General features: G+C 39.8%; 1 protein-coding gene across 16 annotated transcripts in view; it reads left to right on the top strand.

Annotated features, from left to right (window-relative positions):
* The window catches only part of FGGY (FGGY carbohydrate kinase domain containing), a 323,114-nt gene that overhangs the window by 194,517 nt on the left and 108,904 nt on the right, over positions 1-19,693 (top strand). For 14 of the 16 annotated variants that reach the window (XM_057409298.1, XM_057409300.1, XM_057409297.1 and 11 more), the window contains 3 exons: positions 222-333; positions 2,563-2,714; positions 14,380-14,468. In XM_057409298.1, coding sequence (XP_057265281.1) covers positions 222-333; positions 2,563-2,714; positions 14,380-14,468 — 353 coding nt within the window. Of the gene's footprint in view, positions 1-221; positions 334-2,562; positions 2,715-14,379; positions 14,469-19,693 lie in introns of those variants that run through there. The other 2 variants (XM_057409309.1, XM_057409311.1) reach the window with 2 other exon arrangements.

Here is a 19,693-nt window from a genome sequence, read left to right on the forward strand (position 1 = left end):
CTGTTAAAGAACTTCATGGACCTTTGAATTTAGTTTTGAAAACCAAAGAGTTTTGGTAATTTGGTGTATTTTTGATTGGAGGTGTTAAAGAATACTGAATCTCAGAACTTTTAGAGTTTGATCTTATAATTTGTAACTCATTTTCTGTACTCATCAGTTCACACAGCACCTGCATATATATGGATAATGTTTGTATTTGTGTATGTTTTGTATATTTACAGAAAGTTGTCTCTGGAGTAGATGCTAGCCACATTCGAGGGGTTGGGTTTGATGCTACATGTTCCCTTGTTGTTGTGGATAAACAATTCCAACCTTTGGCAGTCAACTGTGAAGGTAGGACTCCAGCACAAAAGCTGGTGTTACTGTGCATGACTGACCACTGATGTGAGCAAACAATTTCATCCAAATGCCAAGTTACAGGGCTAACTATTGGAGATATAGATGGCAGGAAATCCTTTTTGTGAGAGTTTTACTGTTTTAATTCTAGTGCAAAATTAGATCTGAGATGAGAATTGCTTAGTCTGGCTAAATGTTCAGCATCCTAAGATCCAATTCATTCATCTTGGCTCAAAGAGACTGCTTCTTAGAGAAGTCTATGCTCGTTTTTCTTTCCTGCATGTTTTCTCCTCCTTCAGACTTCACTAATCACAGCTTTTATGAATGCCCATTCACACTGGCTAAAGGATTGCTGAAAATGTTCATGTGAGTATAGTCTAACAGCTTACTCTGTTATGGGGTGGCAGGCAAGAGATTCAGTTTGTGTATCTGTCCTGGGTTCAGCAGTAGCAGTCATTTTTCTCCTTCTTGGTAGCTGGTGTAGTGCAGTGTTTTGACTTTCAGCTCGGGAAGAGAGCTGATAACGATGTTTTGGTTTGGCCAAGGACTTTGTGAGCCTCATGCTCTGCCAGGGAGGAGGGGAAGCCGGGAGGAAGCAGAGACAGGACACCTGACCCAAACTGACCAAAGAGGTATTCCATACCACAGCACGTCATGCCCAGGATGTAACTGGGAGTTAGCCGGAAGGGCTGGGGAAACTGCAGGGTTGGAGGAGGTATCGGTCGGTGCTTGGTCGGTCTGAGGGGGGGCAAGTTATCGGTCGGCTGGTGCTGAGGTGTTTTATTCTCTTCCCTTGTTATTTCCTTTATCATTATTATCATTGGTGATAGCAGTAGTGATTTGTGTTATACCTTAGTTACTAAACTGTTATCTCAACCCGTGGGAGTTGCATTCTTTTCGATTCTCCTCTCTGTCCCTCCAGGAGCAGGGGGAGGGCAAGAAAGGGGGGGGAAGTGAGCAAACGAATTACCTGTCTGGGTTTAAACCACGACAGTATCTTACTACCCTGGTGTTCTGTCTTTGGGACAATGCTAAACTTCAGAAAGTCTGTGATGTTCCTCTAAAAATTGTAATTTTTTAATTAGTATTTGAGAAGATGATTCATAAGACAAAAAGTCTGTGATGATTTTTTCACTGGATCCCATTTAAGATGAGGTGTGTGCTAACTCAGTAGTTACAGGGCCATAATCACAATTCTGTGTATGTTCCCTGTCTGTTCTCAGTTGTATTTGTCATCTCCTCCTACCCTTCGCAAAGCCCCAGCTTTGCCCCCCAAAATGTCCTTTGCTAAATTTAGATGGGAGTATTTGTTTTTCAGTTTGAGAGTCTCTTACATTCTGTTCAATGCCTAATGATGTCTGGGGCTATTTTGGGCTAATGAGTCAAATTCAGTTCTCATTTTTTGTTCTCTGATATCCTTAAGAACTTTGAGTTTACGTAGTGGTGGTGTTAAATAAAAAGACAAGAACACACTGAATACTGTCACACTGGTATGGACATGGTGTGGTTGTCTCACAGTTCTAAGTTGTGTTTCAGACCATGTAAGTGGTGTGTCTCATACCTCTACCTTGTCTTAGAGTATGTTTTCAAGATTCAATTTAGCATGAGAGGAATCTCAAGTGTCATCTGGATTACTAGTCCACGTGTCTAGCAGGTCCTCTGTAGGTTAACTTTGATAAGACGTTCTCCTTGTTCTCATGTATTCTGCAGACTTGCCAAATGCTTTTTCATTCCACATCCAAAATAAAGGCATTGCAGCAAATTACCCTCCTGAAAGGAATTAGGGTAGTTCTTCTCATAACACTTGAAGAGGGAAGAGAATCCATGTAACCAGCTCACTAGCTGACTAGCTGAGTTAACTTCAGATTATAATGTTGTGTTTAGTTCTTAGTCACTAAATTCCTTCTTTATATTTTTAACTCAATATATGTACTTTGTCAAGAAGATTGGGTTCTTTGAATGAAATGCAGTCTACAAGAGCATGGTGTTGCAAAGTCCTTGGATGTTCACAGCCTGATTGGTTTCAGTCAGCATTGTCAGTGCTCAGCATGTCTTAAAGTTGGCTCAGAGAGCTAGCTAGTCTTTCAATATCTACTGTGGTTTATTGCACAGATTTACAGTTTTATAAAGTGAAAGTGTGAAGCAGCTGAGTCTAGTAACTTACAGTACTGAGGTGGGGTTAAACCAAACCTAAAATAATCCCTTATTTTTGTCTTCTCCCCCAAGGTCAAAACCATAGGAATGTCATAATGTGGATGGACCATCGTGCAGTCAGTCAAGTTGAGCGCATCAATGCAACGCAACACAGGGTTTTGAGCTATGTAGGGGGAGTGATGTCTGTGGAAATGCAGCCACCTAAATTGCTGTGGATGAAGGAGGTGAGTACATATGAAACTGTGCTGTGTTTTGACTAATGATTAATGCCCTTTGTTTGTTAATTTGAGAACAAAATTTCTAAAACAAAAGTCTTCAGCCTTAGTATTGAGCCCGAAGGCTTGCAAAGTAAGGTCAGCCATAAGTTGGGCTGAAAATGTTTGAAGGTTCATTGTTTCCTCTCACTTACTTAGTAATATCTTTGATTTTATTGAAATTCAGAGTTTCCTGATAGAAATATTTCATATGCCTTTCTTATCTAATTTTAAGGTTAGATACACATACAAATTTAACTGCAGGTTATGAATGAGTCCTTGAAGTACCCTAGGACATAGTTATGGAGGTGTGTTTCCTGCTCTGTAGCTGGGCATGCTTACAGGTGTGTAGGTGCTACTTCTGGAGCAGATTTATAGCAATTTGAAAACAGCTTCATCTAAGCACTAGGCATCCTGGCCAGAGGGACTGCCTTTGGGGCACTGCATCCAGCAGTGAGGGGGTGTGTGATGTCTTTGGCTGCTGGTAGAGAAATTGTTCAGGTAGATCTTCAGTTTAGTTCTGTCCCATCTGTAGGAAGCAGAGCGCCTGTAAAGGGAAGGTGCTCTGTTCATAATGTGGAACTCTACCTCTGTTTCTTGTGTTTAAATTTCATGTGTTATAGGATGACATACAGCCTTTTAATAATAGCTGTCAGATAAAAGGAGAAATGCTTGCCACTTGAATTTTTTATAGCCTCCTCCAGTCTGGCTTTTACATTTGATCTCAATGACACTTGCTGTCATTTTAACACAGCCCAAATGTAAATTACTTGCTGCCAGTTTCAAGCAGGCGAAGTCTCCTGTACTTACAAAGATGAAACATCGTATGATAGCACGGTGTATATTGGGGAAAGTTGAAGGAATTAACTGGTAGAAGCAGGTACTGACATATTAATGATAATAGGGGGTAATTAATGTTTGTGGATGCTATACTGAAATAGGAATATCCATCTACCAGTTCTTTCCCTCTTGAGCCATGAGTATCATATGTCAGTCATTTTACAAATATTAAAAAGTAAGCTGTAAAAACCTTAAATGAATCCATTGTGTTCAAAACGTACTTATATTTCAGTCAGGTCTGCAATATCAGTACCTGACTGATGAGGAAGGGCCAGATTATGGGTTCTTCTAAATGCACAGACTTACATAGCACAGATTTACCAGAAGTGTAAGCCTGTGCTATGGCCTCAAAGCCCTCTGACATAATTGCTGTAGTACAAAGAGGGAGAGCAACTATTATTGCAGGGCTTGTTCCCTCCATGGGCAAATGGGTAGGAGATACAATTCACCTTAGCCTACATGCCAGCCAGTAGCAGAGATTGCCTGGCAAAGGGCATTACAGGGCTTGTTCATGTGTCCCTTTTCAGCTCCTGACGTATCAGCTAAAGAGATTATTATCTTTAAGAGAGGGTTTTTTTACCTCAGTATCTGCTGAGCTTCTCACGCGACAGTTCCTGCATTCTGAGTGGACTAGCAAAGACATACTCTTAAACTGCTTAAGCTTACACTGCTTAACTCACTAGCACCTCAGTGAGCTCATGAGAAGGAACAGTAACATTTATTATGGCAGTGGTTGTAATCAGTTGAGATGTGGACGTGTAGTGCTATTCCTTCTAGCTTTGGAGAGAGATGTGACTGAGTGCTTACTGCTTCTATACTGGTTGCAAAGTAGGAGGAGGGTAAAAGGAATTGTACGAAGAGCAATGGTTTATTTTCAGTGCTAATCACAATAACGTGACAATGTATTACATGATTTAGGGCTAGCAGCAAAGGTTCATGTTAGCATCCAACAGCTGAAATTCAGCCTCATATAATGCAAGTGTTCTCACTTTTTGCCAAGGAGGGTGAATTTTACAATGACTTTGAATGTCAGGTTATATCCTTTTTAACTGAGAATATCTGAAGTCTTTGCAAAGTTGGAAGTGAAATTCCCATTCTGCTTCTGTTGTGACAACTAAAAATAACTGTGCTCACTGTACCTGGTTTGCAGAGTGTTGAATCAGTTGGCTAGATGAGAACTTCATGACATAAAATTAGACTCTTTGAAAATGTGGCCCCCAGTGTTGCTGAGGAGAAGGCCAAAATGGGATTGTTATGAGCACTGAATGTTAGGGCTGAGATGTGTTGACAGGGCTGCCTGGGGAAGTTCTACACAGTGTCTGCCTACACTGTGTGCCTGGCTGTGATTGCGGCCTTCAGTCTCTCCAGCTTTCCTGACTGCTAAATGTCACCAAATATGCTACCAGCAAGGCTTCTTTGAAGTGTCATAGATCTGAGTAGTTTGTCTTAAATCCTCACCTCTGCTTTTATTTTCTATACCATATGTGAAATAACCTTTCCTACCAAGCTACTGCTTGCTCCAGTGAGCAGTGCAGCCTCTTTCAAAGGAGCCACTTTCAAATAAGATCCCTTTCAAAGCATCCCAAAGTCTGTTGCTGTACTGTAAAACTCTCTCCAGGAATTTGCTGCCAACCTCTGCAAATATGTAGTTAGTTTAGTTGGTTGTTTTTTCCTGAAAACACTCCCAGGATTTCTAGAACTGTTTCCAGCCAGCTGACTGCAAGAGGTGCAGCCTGCTGCTTGATACAGGAACGGTAGTGGGTTAGAGCAGAAATCCATTTGACTCATTATTTGTCTGATTAGTAATGAGGTTTAGGCTCTATAAATTTAGCTAATCTTTCCTAAACCCACATGCACTTTGTGAAGCTGCTGTGTCCTGTGGTAGTGAGTTCCACTGTGTTACTGTACTTGGTGTGAACAGGTACCTTTTTTTTTTTTCTGAAACGAGTTCCTAAAATCTCATTTACTTTTTAGTTCATAGAATCCTGGAATGGTTTGGGTTGGAAGAGATCTCAGAGATCATCTTGTTCTAATCCCCCTACCATGGCAGGAACACCTTTGAGACTGAACTATATCATTCCCCAGTGAACGTCTCCATGCCATGGACCATATGAGATGTTTATTTTCCTTCCTTATTAAGTTTCTTAACATGCCTTCCTAATGCTGTCATACACCTGACAGTATCCCAGGAATTTAAGTAAACAACGGATAGGGCACATTCTTCTATGACTAGCCATAACCAAAACTGGCAAAACAAAGGTATCTTCAGAAGCTATTTTGCACCTTTCTCTCTTTGGTGGACATCACATTTCTGGGAAGTTTTTGACCAGGAAGCTTGACATGGCTCTATCACATGGATGTTTATAAGTGAAACAAACCCCATAACCATGCACTTTGTAGTCATACTCCAGGTCAGTGGGTACACCCTAGTACATAAAGGTTCGCTCTTGAATTTTTTCTTTGAATTCCCTGCAATGATTTTTGAACTCCCCAGGAATTTTTGCTGCTACTAAATGTTTTTGCTGTTTTCCCCCTGTACGTCTTTGCCTGGGATTGGTGCTGTGCACATTTCATAACTGCTGGCATTGATCTACATTTTGCAGAGAGGGTGTAGTGGGGAAAATAACTACTTTATATCTGAAGTTATGATAAAATAGCCTGGTCCTAATCATGAAGAGCAATTCATAACTCCATTGAAGTAACCAGCAGAGTTCACTTTTGTGTTACTGGGAAAATGTTGGATACTTTTCTTTTGATCAAACTTCATGTATTTGTAACAATAAACAGCATTTGGAAGGAACTAAATAAATTGTCCTAATGAGATATGTTCCTTTCAGTGGATCCTTAGTTCTCTGGAACTCTTAACGTTGTTTTCTTGAGCTTCAAAGTTTATTTAGGCTGGCATAAATAAAAATGTTTCTTATAGAGTTTATTGCCTAACTGATAAATTTTCAGGATTTCCCTTGACTTCTCCATGTTCCGAGACTTCTGAGTCGTATGACACTGCAGCCATGCTGATTCAAGAGAAGTTGCAGAAATGAGACCATAAACTCAATTAGTTTGTTAAGAATCATTTAAGAGATTAGGAGTCAAGCTAGATACACTTTTGGAAATAAATTATTTAAGGTATTGATACTAAATGATTCTTTGGAATGTTGTTACACCCATAGGTTGATTGTGCGTACATTGTCAGCAAAACCTCCCCCTTCCTCGCCAAGATGCTAACCTGACTCTGGGAGGCCACATTAGGAGATCCTGTCTTCTTGCTCTTTGCCCTGAGCTCTCCTAGCTGTAGTATCTAAAAACTTGAGCTCTTGAGGCAGGGTCTGACATAGGTCAGTCCAGCAGGAGTGCTAAGCTTGAGTGACTGGGCTGTCTCAACAAAGGAAGGAGTTGAATTTCTGTTACTTGAAGAGTTTTCACCTAAGCAATTAAAAATATTGGTGAGGAATATGACTTTGCAAATTTACTCTGAATTGGTTGGAAGTGAGGAAGGAGAAGAGGACTTAGATGACCTAACTGTGCTTTTCCATTTCCATCATGTTGTTCCTAGAACTGATGTTAAAGATGACATCGCTCACTGTGAGGAATGAGCTGACATCATTGTATGAGAAGTAGATACTGGTCCTTATCTCTTATGGCTTTCTTGTAACACTTGACTTGTATTTATGTGCAGAGGGATGTTGCAGTTTTTCTTCAAAGTCACAAGTTACTCTCATCTGCTGCTTTGTGAACTTGTTTTTCCATATAATACTTTCTCTTTAACATTCCCACTTATACAGATAGAGATTTAACTAGAGACTAGAGGCTTTGGGGTGTATTCTGTTCTTCCAACACTTCATCCCTATTCCATTTTGGCTTTGAATTAAGAAACTAAACTATAAAGGCCATAATAGGCCTTTTGAGATCTTTTATTTGAACTATATTAGCTTATATTCAGCTGAGTTTGATTGCTGCTGAATCATTTTTGCCCTCTGGCACCTGGTGGTTAGTCTACATGAACTTAATTGGGTGGTCTTGATGTTTGTTATTTCAGATAGGTGTTCATATGACAAAGCCATCACTGCAAGTGGAGTTTGTGAGCTAGGGACAGCTGTTTGCCGTAAATGATCAGCTGAATGCAGCTACTGTATAGCCTATGGGGCAGTCTTGTTAAAGTGTGCACATCTGGGGTCCACTTAGGGGAGCATTGTATTTCTCTGCCTGTGTGGACCATGTGCAGTGATAAAGAGAGTCCAGTGTTAAATCTGTAATGGAAACCAAAATGAATATAGGATTTTATAAAAAGCTAATTTCTGTGAATGCAGTCATATTTGACTTTTTAATAGGGTCAGCTGAATGAAGAACATGAAGTTGAAATAAAGAATTATTATCCTTTCACAAGTATTTAGAAATAAGAAATAAGATAATTCTGACAAAACCTCCCAATATCTGAAGGGGGCCTGCAAGGGTGCTAGAGAGGAACTCTTCATCAGGGACTGTAGTGATAGGACAAGGGGTCATGAGTTTAAGCTTAAACAGGGTAAGTTCAGGTTAGATATGAGGAAGAAGTTCTTTACTGTGAGGGTGGTGAGGTGCTGGAACAGGTTGCCCAAAAAAGTGCTCCATCCCTGGCAGTGTTCAAGGCCAGGTTGGACAGAGCCTTGGGCGACATGGTCTAGTGTGAGGCTCGGCAAGGGGTTGGAACTCAGTGATCTTAAGATCTGTTCCAATCCAAACCATTCTATGATTCTATAATTCCTGGAGTCAGTAAGACAAGTTTGAATGTAAAATTCAGTGAAAACAAAAGTAGTTCCTGTTACTGGGTTTTTCAAAACAACTGCTTAAATTCCCTTCTCTTGCTGTTATTTCCTTAGATTTTTTCATTGTTTAGAATTACCTTGCAAAACGTTATTGCAGTAGCTCTTTTCTTCTGTAGTTCTTCTGTAGAGATGCTGGGGAGGGACTCTTCGTTAGGGACTGTAGTGATAGGACAAGGGGTAACGGGTTAAAACTTAAACAGGGGAAGTTTAGATTGGATATAAAGAGGAAATTCTTTCCTGTTAGGGTGGTGAGGCACTGGAATGGGTTGCCCAGGGAGGTTGTGAAATGCTCCATCCCTGGCAGTGTTCAAGACCAGGTTGGATGAGGCCTTTGGTGATATGATTTAGTGTGAGTTGTCCCTGCCCATGGCAGGAGGGTTGGAACTTGATGATCTTAAGGTCCTTTCCAACCCTAGCTATTCTATGATTCTATAGTTGCAGACATATCTTTTGCAGCTTTGCTAAGAAGGTTATGCTGTTTTGTTGACTTTAGCTAAAGAAATTGGATGTTCATTGCCTGAATGAGTGCATAGATAGTTCTGGTACATAAATGCATGCACTTGAACTGAAAACGTAGGTACATACTCCTTCACTTGGAGTGACTAATGCTTGTCAGCGTAACGTGACCGTCTGTGCTATGGCAAACCAAAATGACAGCAGTGAGAACACAGCTTACACAGTGATGTAAAAGCTGCAGTGAGGTTTTGTCCAGCCTGTCAGTACTTTTTTCCCCAGAGGTAGCAGAAGAAAAAGATCTTGTTTACTAATTTCTGGCTGGAAATTTTCTTGTAGCTTGTGCCAAAACAAAAAGATGCTTGTTATGTTTTCCTCATAGTAATGACGTTACAAATCAGCTATTTCTAAAAAATACTAGTCCCATTAAATCAGAGATGCTGTAGCTCATTCAAACTGGGTGGGGGATGCTGGACTGGGAGGAGATATGTGCTTGGTAACTGTCTCCAAATAAAATGCAGTCTTCTTATTCTGTGCTTTCATAACTCTGTTCTTGATATGGTATGTAAGAGCAAAGAAGAGCCTCCCTTTAGCAAAAAGCTTAGAGTGACTGACTAACATATCATTCTTCTGCAATTAATAGCTAAAATCAATAGTTTCTGAGTAATTCTTTTTCTGGCACTGTGGTCAGTGATCTTTCTGTGTGTTACAGTTCACATTTCAGTTACAGCTACTGTTGTATGCATCATTGTTTTTCTCTTTGTACACCTGTGTCTTGCAGCTACCAATGGGATAATTTACAGAAACAATTTAAACATCTTCCCCTGGCTATGGAGGAAAGAAGAATAGTGGATGCACTCACATTAGCTTGGCAGCAGCGTTTATCTTCTCCATTGCTTGCTGCCTTTGCAGCTGGCTTTTTGTTTTGTTGAATGTGACTGGATATTTTCCCATTAAAATAACTAATAAATTCAGTGTTAAGTGAGAATGAGTCCAAGTACTGAATTTGGAACTGAACTCTTGATTAGAATTGTTTATAAATGCTTTAACAGCTCTGTCTTATCCAAATCCATACATAGTGCAGATGTGTTTGCAGAAGTTGTACTTCAGGCTGTTGAGTCTGGCTTTTAGTTGCAGTTGCCGATCAAGTAAGTAAGTACCTACACGTGTCTAAGACAGTGTCTTGGGAGTAGAGGCTGTGTTACAGAGAGGCAGTTCTGTCCACTTTCACCAGTAGCCTTCCTCTAAGAGGTTACCTTCCAAGCTCTCCCCCTCTCCTCCCTCAAGATGAATGTGGTAATTGTCAGTTTATATTTTACCAATTGGATTGCAACTGGTAGTTGCAGAATTGATCGCTTTGTAGCCTTGGCTCTGGCAAGGGTAGAATTTCTGCTCAGAGCCTATCTTAGGTATCTCAGAATAGCTCTATCACATGGCTTGGCATCTGATCTGAAGTGTGGGAGATCCAAAGTCCTTGCTTTGTCTGAATCACAGCAGGGAATGGGCCATCAGTTTCTTAAATCCCCGTGAGTGTATGCATTAAGTCTTCAGTTGCTGTCTTTCTTCCTTTCACACAATGTGTATTTGTTTTTGTCACTTAGAAAAAGAGGGATTGGTACACTACATAGCATACAGATTGCCTGGGAGATTAGATTCAAATTTAGGGTTAAATTGGGCAAAGCAGATGGTTCTTCAGGGAATGAGTCTCTGCTGATTTTCAGATGACTTAGATTTTGACCTAATGTGGAACTTGAATGCTCACACCAGCTTTCTTTTCACTCTAAATGGCAAAACATTTTTCTGCTTCCATCTGTGCCCCCTGCTTTTAATCTGGATTTCTAACCCACCAGTTTGGGATGATTTTTGAATTTGTGGGTTTTGGCTGGTAACTAGTGCTGAAATTCAGACTGATACCCTGTGCTAAAGCCCATCTTTAGTTAAACACTTGGCCAACGGGGATCTGATACGAAGGTTGCGTGTATACTTTCATTTAAGATAATATGATTCACATTTAATCTGTATTAGCAATAACAAAAGACGTGACATCTTTGCTCTTTATATACACATTATACTTGACGTGGAAAAAACCACATTTTCACAAACATCAGATGTCTGAAGATCAATTCATCTTACAAGAAAATTGTACACTTGGTAAGGGCAAAAATCAAACTTTCCTGTAAACTTTTCTCCAGAAATGGGCTGCCTCAGCACACTGATAAAATGTGGATGTGAAAGTTCTCTCAGCTTTCCCAAAGAGAATGTGCCTCCAGGTGTCTCCAAAAAGTTGTATCAGGTGCTGGGACTAAGGTGGAATTCTGTTTATGTGTGTGTTTTCAGTCCAACTAAGTAGTGAACAAATACATTTTACACAATATAAAATCATGCAGTATGGCTTCATGGACTTTTCAAGGGGTAAATGGGCAGTGGAGGCCTTTCATATGCTCTGTATCAGTTCCCTGATCCCTCACTCCCCAGGTGCTTCTTGTCTAGGAAGATTAAAAGACATTGTACTTGATAATTCCTAAATGCTTTGCCACCCAAGTATCTGGGATTACCTGTAAGGATCTAAAAAAGTATAGTTGTTAAACTCCAAACCAGCAGAGAGAGATATGAAGAAAGGGGACTCCATAAGTACCCCTGGAAAATAGAAATATTGGATTAGTTTCTTTCCAAGTGAGTTTGGAGGCTGAGTCGCAGGATATGAATACAGCATTGGGAATGTTCCCAGCTCTTTTCCACAATCCTTTTAATGTGGTCACGGATTCCTGCCTGTGAGTGAAAATAAATAACTTCAGTGAGTGTCGAAAACATGGAGACTTTTAAATTTGTTTGGAAAAAGCATCAGGGCATGCAATGGTTTTTTTTGTCTGTGCTAATTAGTGATGACACAGCATCAAGATGGCAGAGAATGAATCATTTGGATGTTCATGAAACAACAGATTTTAATGTCAGTAACGTGGCTTTGGGGAATTCTTGAAGTAATAGAATAAGGATCCAAGGAGTATCTTTGGTGAAACAGATTTGTTTAAGGGGACAGTTATTCTTAATCTTGTTTCTTTTCTGATTAACACTAATAGCCATTCTACTCCTATTGGTTCTTGATGATAGTCACGTGCTTTAACAGTGCATTGTGGCTTTTATTATCCACATGATCAGGCTGAATGACCTTTGTACTAAGCTATGGAGTACCTTTGCACTTACATGTAAAGTTAAATTGGATGGGAGTAGCAGCCACATAGCATCCAGGAGATAAACCTGAGCGATCAGGAGCAGACATCCAAAGGTTGTATGTGCTATGTTAAAAACCTGTAATTGGGGCATTTCTTTCTTGAACTCAATAGAAACCCAGGAAGCTTTAGAAGCTTTTGAAGAACTAAACTCAGAGAAGACAGATTCTTTGTCTGATTGAAAACTAAACAAAATTTTGCCCTTTTTTGTACTTACCCAATTGCATCTTAGTTTCTGGAATTCAGATTCTGTTGCAGTCAGTTTCTGGACTTGTAAGATTTTGGTTTGATATCACGCAGTATCTGAATTCAGTTGTAGAGCCAAATAGTATTTCTTAAAATGGAATTATCTTTGCTCTTAGTTCAGCAATTCTTGATACTGCACGTAATTAATTTTTTTGCTCCAGATAACTGATGGCAGCTTTTAAAATGCAGATGATTTAAATTATGTTAGTTATTGACAGTTTAATGAAGAATTGGAAAACCAAAGCTTTGGCAAGAAAAGCATAATCACAAAGCTACTAGGACATTTGGTAAAGTACTTCGGCCTTCTGCTCAGCTGTGTACCACAGGTTCTTACCGGGTTTTGGGGGAGTAGAGGGGAAGACTTGGAGTTGCCATTGATAAAGCTTATGCTGTTGAGATACTATTAGCATTTAATACTTTTACTTGTCTGAAGAATCATCTGCCTCACAAATCTTGTACAAGAGACTTGGCCTGAACTTATGGAGAGTAGAGGAAAAAGCTAGGAACTGAAAGCTAGAAGACAAGAAGTCAGATAAATCATCCTTGAAATTTCTTGAGTAGAGATGAAGACCCACATAGTTTCCCACCTCATGCCCTTCTGAAATATCTCTCTAGCTCTGCTTTGGCCTGCTGGGAGCTACTGTTGACCTAACTTGTGTTCTTGCTGAGACTATGCCATCTAGCAGAGCTTCATGGCCAAAAGACCCCACCTAGGATTTGTGTTTCTAGTATAACACTTGCTCTTAGGTGAGATCACTTCTCACTTTTTCAATTATTTAAAAAGCTGGTGGAGGTTTCCAATGGAATCTTATCCTCCTCTGGAAGTCTGATTTGTGCACCGTGTGATCAGCAGCACTGACTTCTATTTGGTTTTGATATTCTTTAGTTATTTGAATGTGCTGAGGCCAGAGGTGGTATTGTGTTGCAGGACAGTGATGCTCACTATTTATGTCACACTGGAATATAAAGTCACTTTTGGGGAAACTTTTCTCCCATCTGTCATCATCTGATACCTGTGGAAGCGTGGAGATTGTTTTTAAGAATCTGCACTCTATCATAAGCTGAACTCAGACTGAGCTTTGGAGAGTGAAACAAAGAAGAAAGCCTGGCCCAGATGATGTGACCAGCATCTTGTAATGAACTACTTGCTCTCTGCATCACTAGCTCTCTGCAGAGTATAGTGTTGGGAACTCTCTGTAAATGATCTATATGGTGGAAGAGTGGTTTAGGAGTTTGGAAATAGCATATGTCTATCAGGAGCTTGTACAGATCATACTCTTAATTGGAGGGTTTTCCTGTAACTGTCTTCAGTTATGCCCTCAACTGAGGAAATAATGTTGAACCCCTACAAATGGGAACCTGGGCATTCGTAGTGCTTTGTGTGGTGGTGTGTATTCAAGGAAATTTTGAGGAGGGGCAGAGTTTGCAAAGATAAGCTTCTGTTAATTGTTCATGTGAATTCCTGGGCACGCTGTGGTTGCAGTTGTGGGTTATAGTGTGGATTTAGAGCTGACTGTTACTGGTTAATCCAGGCAGTTGAGAGCTCCTGCGTATCCCAGCTGTGGAAAAAAGCTTCATTGAAAGTTTACAGGTTCTTAAATGCTTCAGTCATGCTTCAATCATATTGAAATACATTCAAAAGCTTTGTTTTTGTGCTCACAGAGCTGTTTTCTTCTTATAATTCAAAGATACTAAATTAAAAATGATTCATTTTAGGAAATGGGGAATTCTTCAAGCATATATGCCTTGAGAAAGTTGTCTGTTGACTTTGAGACTTCTGTCATTGAGCAGCTGAAGAGGAACTGAGAGATCCCCTGTTACTGATCTGAAACATGTGCCTCCATGAACTCTGCATGGGAAACTTTTCTTACCATCAGTGTGTGGTGGAAAAGACTCAGTTCTTGAGGCAGTAAATCACTGCAAAGTAAGCAGAGCAGACTGGATGATAAGAATATTTGGTTTGGAAAAACTCATTTTTACATAGATGTCAGGTCTTTTAAATGGCATTAAAATAAGGACATCATGCCTGGTCTCTAATATCTGTATTTCTAATAACTGTTTTGTTAGAACCTGCAAGAATCATGCTGGGAGAAGGCAGGCCACTTCTTTGATCTTCCGGATTTCTTATCTTGGAAAGCCACAGGTGTCACTGCAAGGTATGTTAATTACAACAGTATGATTTGGTGGTCTTTGTCTAGTTGCTCATATGTGTTTCTGCTTTAATGCATTTTGACTGGACACGCTGTGATGTACATCTGTCTGTAATTCAGCCTGCTCCAAAACATCTTGAACCTATCTCCTGCTTCCATCGTGCATTCCTGAACACAGTTGTTCCTGTGAGCAGTGTAATTCACAGATACACTGTGTTGCTACAACTGTCAGTTAATTGCTCTTGTACTCCATTTTGGAACATAAATATGATTGCTGTAGTTACTGTGAAATATGCTTTTAATAATTCTTTGAAGTCTCTTTTTGTTGACAAATTTCTTGACTTTTTTGCGTATTGGAGGAAAACACTTTGCTCTGTGGGAGGGATCTGGTAAAATCTTGTTTAAAATGGTCACTGCACTGTAAAACACAGCAGCTGTGCTGCTCTGAGAAAGCATCCTAGAATACTTGCTATAGTCTCAAAATTGCTATGAGAGAACCCCTTTAATTGATTAAAGTGACCAGTAAGTGAAGTGCATTTGCAACTGAACAAATCCTTGTGAAAAGTGAGGTATTATGTATTGAAAATCAGGTCTTATGGACCAATTACATGCCCAGCTCAGTGCAGTTCACAGTTATTTCCATTGCAGTTTGTGGAGCTGAAGCTGTGCAAAAATTAGGCTAAAAAGCAGATTGCTCACAGGATAGTTTTAGTCTCTCTGGAAATGGAAGGTACCTTCATATCAGACACAGTTCTTTTTATTTGAGTGCTCTTTCTCCTTAGTTAGTCTCCATGATTGACAGCTACTGTTAAATAGCTTGCATTGTAGAGCAGGGAAGTGCTATGTTTGATTTGAAAAGTGAAGAGATGAGTTGTGCAAAGACCGGCTCGATTATAATTGAAAGGCAGTATCTCAAAACTTCCTTCCTTTGGACTTCTAGTTAGAGCCTGTTGTCTGATATATAACTGTGAACTGTGTTACAGACAAACAACTCTCACCCCAAAGCAGTCCTGTTACCTGACCCAACTCTAACTCTAAGAGGATAATTCCCAGGCTCCCAGATGAAATGCCATGCAGGGTCTCTGTCTTGTGAAAGTACTCAAGACTTTGATGTAGACTTAGCACCCTTTGGTCAGGAGGTTTTAATTTGGCTTTGTGGCCAGACGATGATTAATAGATGGGATAAAGTGTGTAAGCAAATCATTAAATGTTCACCTTGTGTTAATGGACACCTTTTGCTAGTGGCTGAAGAAGCTAAAATAGAATATGCTCAATGAGAGCTTGGTGTCAAATATGATTTGAAATCTATCTTTTAAAGCAGGGGAAGTAGTTTCAGAGAGAATGATAATATATTTGAAAGGGATCTCCAATATTGCTGAACAGAGTTCCTGCTCTTCCCAGAGCCCTCCCTGATCCATAGCATAGTCTTTTTTAATAGTGGCAGCCATACTATAGAAAAGAAATCCCTTTCTCTGCTCTTCCCTCCCTCCATCTTTCTTGGCCTCCAACCTCGTGTAGCTAGTAGTAGTGTTTGTCTGTTTGCTGCATGTACCTCTCAGTGGTTGTAATTTCTCTGAGGTCTTCAGGAAAGAGGTGTTTCTTGGGTGCATTGTTAGTGCCCAGTACTGGAGGACCCTAATTGCTCTAGAGAACTTCTGTTGCAATAAATACTACTAGTAACAGTGAAAGATAAAACTGATCTTAGGAACTAATGATTGTATTCTCTAGTGCTCATCTAACCTTTATAGGAGTAGAGTCTGAATTCCTGAGATTAAAATTATCAGCCTCCTCTACAACCTTTGTATGCAATCAAAATGTATAGCAGAAGGTTTAAAAGGCAGGAGAGGGGGTGTGTTGGAGCTTAGAGTATGATAACAGAGTTCCTGTCTCCTGTCCCTTGTAATTTAGAAGGCAGTGTTATTTGTGGGTGTGAAGAAGGGAGGAGAAGGAAGGGGTAAGAGTAGTGCTATGGGCTTCATGTAGTGATGCTGTCAGCTGGTGTCAGGCTGTCATGGCTTGTGGTGGACTTTGGGACTGTCTAAACTGAGTGAAGCTCAGGTTTTGCTTTGGAAGTAGGTCTGAGAAGCAAGGGTATAATGGTAGTAACAGCTCCTTGGTCTTGCCTGGCTTTGGCTTAGTGTTCTTAGCTGTAACTTTCTAGAGGCAAGGCAGAGAATCTCTCTTAAAAAGAAGTTTTTAATCATTGATGAATGTTGGGAAAAGACTTTTTGGGCAAGCTTCCCCCACCCTTTGGTTGAGTGTCTTCTGTTTTGAATAAAATAGTTCCTTGTACATCCTACTTTGCTTCCTTTAATGTGCTCCCCACAATTAAGCCCTTAGCTTTGGCTCTAGTGAAATGTTTTCTAGGGTAACAAAGGAGGATAATAAGGACAAGAACTATTTTGTTGGCATCAAACCTATTTTTATTTCCTTCCCCTGCTCTCCTGCATGCAGACCTATTTCTTGGGAATTCTCTTGTAGTTTGGTGAAGTAATTTGACCTCCATATACTTATAATACTGGGGAAGTGTGAATTCATCAAGTATAAGATTCCTACCTTTCTCCCATTGAGCACAAAGGAGCCTTTCACAGGGCAGGACACAGTGTTAGTCACTGTGAATCATTCATAACTTGGCCCTGATAAATGAAAGATTTAGTTTATTAAATTTGTTTTGGTGATGGGGATTTTACCAAAACAAATGCAATTCCAAGGACACTTCTGCCCACATTGAAACCGTTACTCTTACTTCTTTACATTTTTAAGGGTCTCTTTAAAACAGTTTGTATCTATTTGACATTTAAAATCTATGTATAGTCTTTTTGACTTCTGGGAGATTACTCAGTGCACAAAGTGTCTAAGATCAGGATCTTAAGTGTTTGAAAAGCAGTTTGTGATGTGTGCTTCTGTGTATGAAATGGTTTGTCATTCACCTTTAATTCTGCCAGCTTGAACTAAATTCTTCTGAAGTGTTTTTCCACTGAATGTGTAATAAACAGTAAATGCTTCTTACCTCAAAGGTGGAGACTCAGACATATGATGAGACTTTTACTGACTGGCTTTGAAATTCCCTTATATCTCACCAACATCCATCACTTGGAAAGGTTAAAGTCCAAATTGTTGATTCCCATTGTTCTTGGAAGATTGTTGCCTGTAATATTTCCTATTAAAAAGAGTTATTTTTTTATTTCTCCTCCTTTGAGTTGATGAAAGACCATTGAATTGTTCTGAATGAGCCAGGCAGCTGACTCTTCTGCATGCAAAAAATGTTACTGACAGCTCTTTAGTTAAAATAATTAAAACTTTGGGACTTCCCAGCTCTTGCTTCCCCAAGGCTTCAACAATGAGGATTGGTTTTGCCACTCAAATGCTCTGTTTTCTTATTTCTGTTGTGGAAAGGAAGAGAGAGCAGTTTTTCACAGGCACATTTGCAATGCTTTGAAGAGGCTCAGCACTTTTACTCATGGTGAGCGTGACTCATTGCTCTCTTCCACCCACCATCTATAACCACTGATAACTTTTCCTTTATATGGTATTTTGGATAAAGCTATCTGAATAAAATCTAAATACCTATCTGCTTTAGTTACAGGCTACTGTGTTATGAATGGAGAATTCTTACCAGAGAGGCACATCTGCAATTTTACTGTGTTTCTGAAGTCTAGTGAAGGATTACATTGCAGATAAGAATATGGCTGAGCTGTTAAATTGGGTAGAATTTACACACAGATGTGTATTTAGATCCAGCATCTGCTTCAGGGCCACTTCAAATCACAAGCAGCTCACTGGAAAATTAGAGAGTGTCTGCTGGATTTACATTGTTTAAGACAAGCTGTAATCAAGGAGAGATTAAACCTGTGGAGGAGGATTTGGAAACATAGGGAAGAATGTCAGGCTGACATTGTGGAGGTAGAGAGAGTCCAACATGATGCTACAAAGCACCTTCCAAAATTACTCCCCCAAAAGTTGGAACAAACTGAATATTTGTGCAGGCTAATGTCATTACACTCTAGATGTGTAAATAGCTAGAGAAAGTAATGTATTATCTAGGAGAGAATTCATTTCATATATGAATGTTGACCCAAGTGGAAACACTTGTCTAGTCAGTTTTCAACTGCAAGCCATCATGACAGAGGAAAACGTGTAACAGAGATTTATATACTTGCGGGGGACCTTTTGTAAATGATCTCCTTCCAGCAGATCTCAGGATCATGAATTTCTCCATAGAAAATCAGTTTTAAAAGAAAGAAACTCATACTGTTACGGTAATTACAGACTACAAAGTGAAAGGCAAATGCTTGCAGTTCATAAAAAGCATTTCTGGGAACTACATAACTAATAGGTGTTGTAGTTTCTTATCTGTATCTCTGTGAGAGTGAGTGACATCTTTTAAATATACAGAATATTTTCAACAGGAAGATACCTTGACAAATTGTTTTCTTTCATTTATGAGAAAGAGGCTGGTTCCTTGACCTGTGCATGTTTAAATAGCTGACACTTTACTGTAAGCAGTGAAGTCCTTAAAGTTTATTTGTAACTTGTTGTCAGTAGGCCTAGAGGTGGCTCCGTTGCACTGATCGAAATCCAGAGAACTCCTCTGATGTTAATGGTGTTGATGCAGAATATGCTGGGATAAATAGAAGTAGAGTCTGGTCCATGCTGATTTACCACAATTGGAGTTTTTAATAAAGCATAAAAGCTGCAAAGATGCTTTTGAGTCCAAGAATCTGGATTCATGTCCCCTGTGTGATTTGGAGAAGTGAATTAAATCTCCATCTTTGGAGGTGTTTAGGCAGCTGAATACCTTTGAGGATTTGATCCTTATTCACCCCTGTATTTGTTTTTCATCTGTTAAACTGATACATGCATACACTCTTGTGAGGTTGCTTGTTTTACCCGCTCGTTGTGAGGTGTTTCATCACTGCGGTTAGACAAGTCCTCAACAAATATTTTATCCAGATAGGCTGGAAAGTGTGAAAAGAGAGAGTCTGGAAGAGAACCTGTGTTTAGAGGCGCTGCTGAAAAACAAACTGGTGTGAGTTAATGGTTATCTGAAGGATGCCTGTCTCTTTTTAAAGGATTGGGCAATCCTTTCACTGAGATGTGGTAACTGAAGCAGCACAGACACCAGTTTTTTGGGGCCAGCTGCCCTTCCCTTCCTTCCTAGCCTTGCCATGACTAATGTATACCCTTTGGCTGGGCTTCTGGTGTTTGGCTTCTTCTTGTTTATGTTTTGT

Source organism: Pezoporus wallicus, unplaced genomic scaffold, assembly GCF_028554395.1.
Source record: "Pezoporus wallicus isolate ANWC-B61680 ecotype Strahan unplaced genomic scaffold, APGP_CSIRO_Pwel_v1 contig_8108, whole genome shotgun sequence".
Classification (NCBI taxonomy): Eukaryota; Metazoa; Chordata; class Aves; order Psittaciformes; family Psittacidae; genus Pezoporus; species Pezoporus wallicus.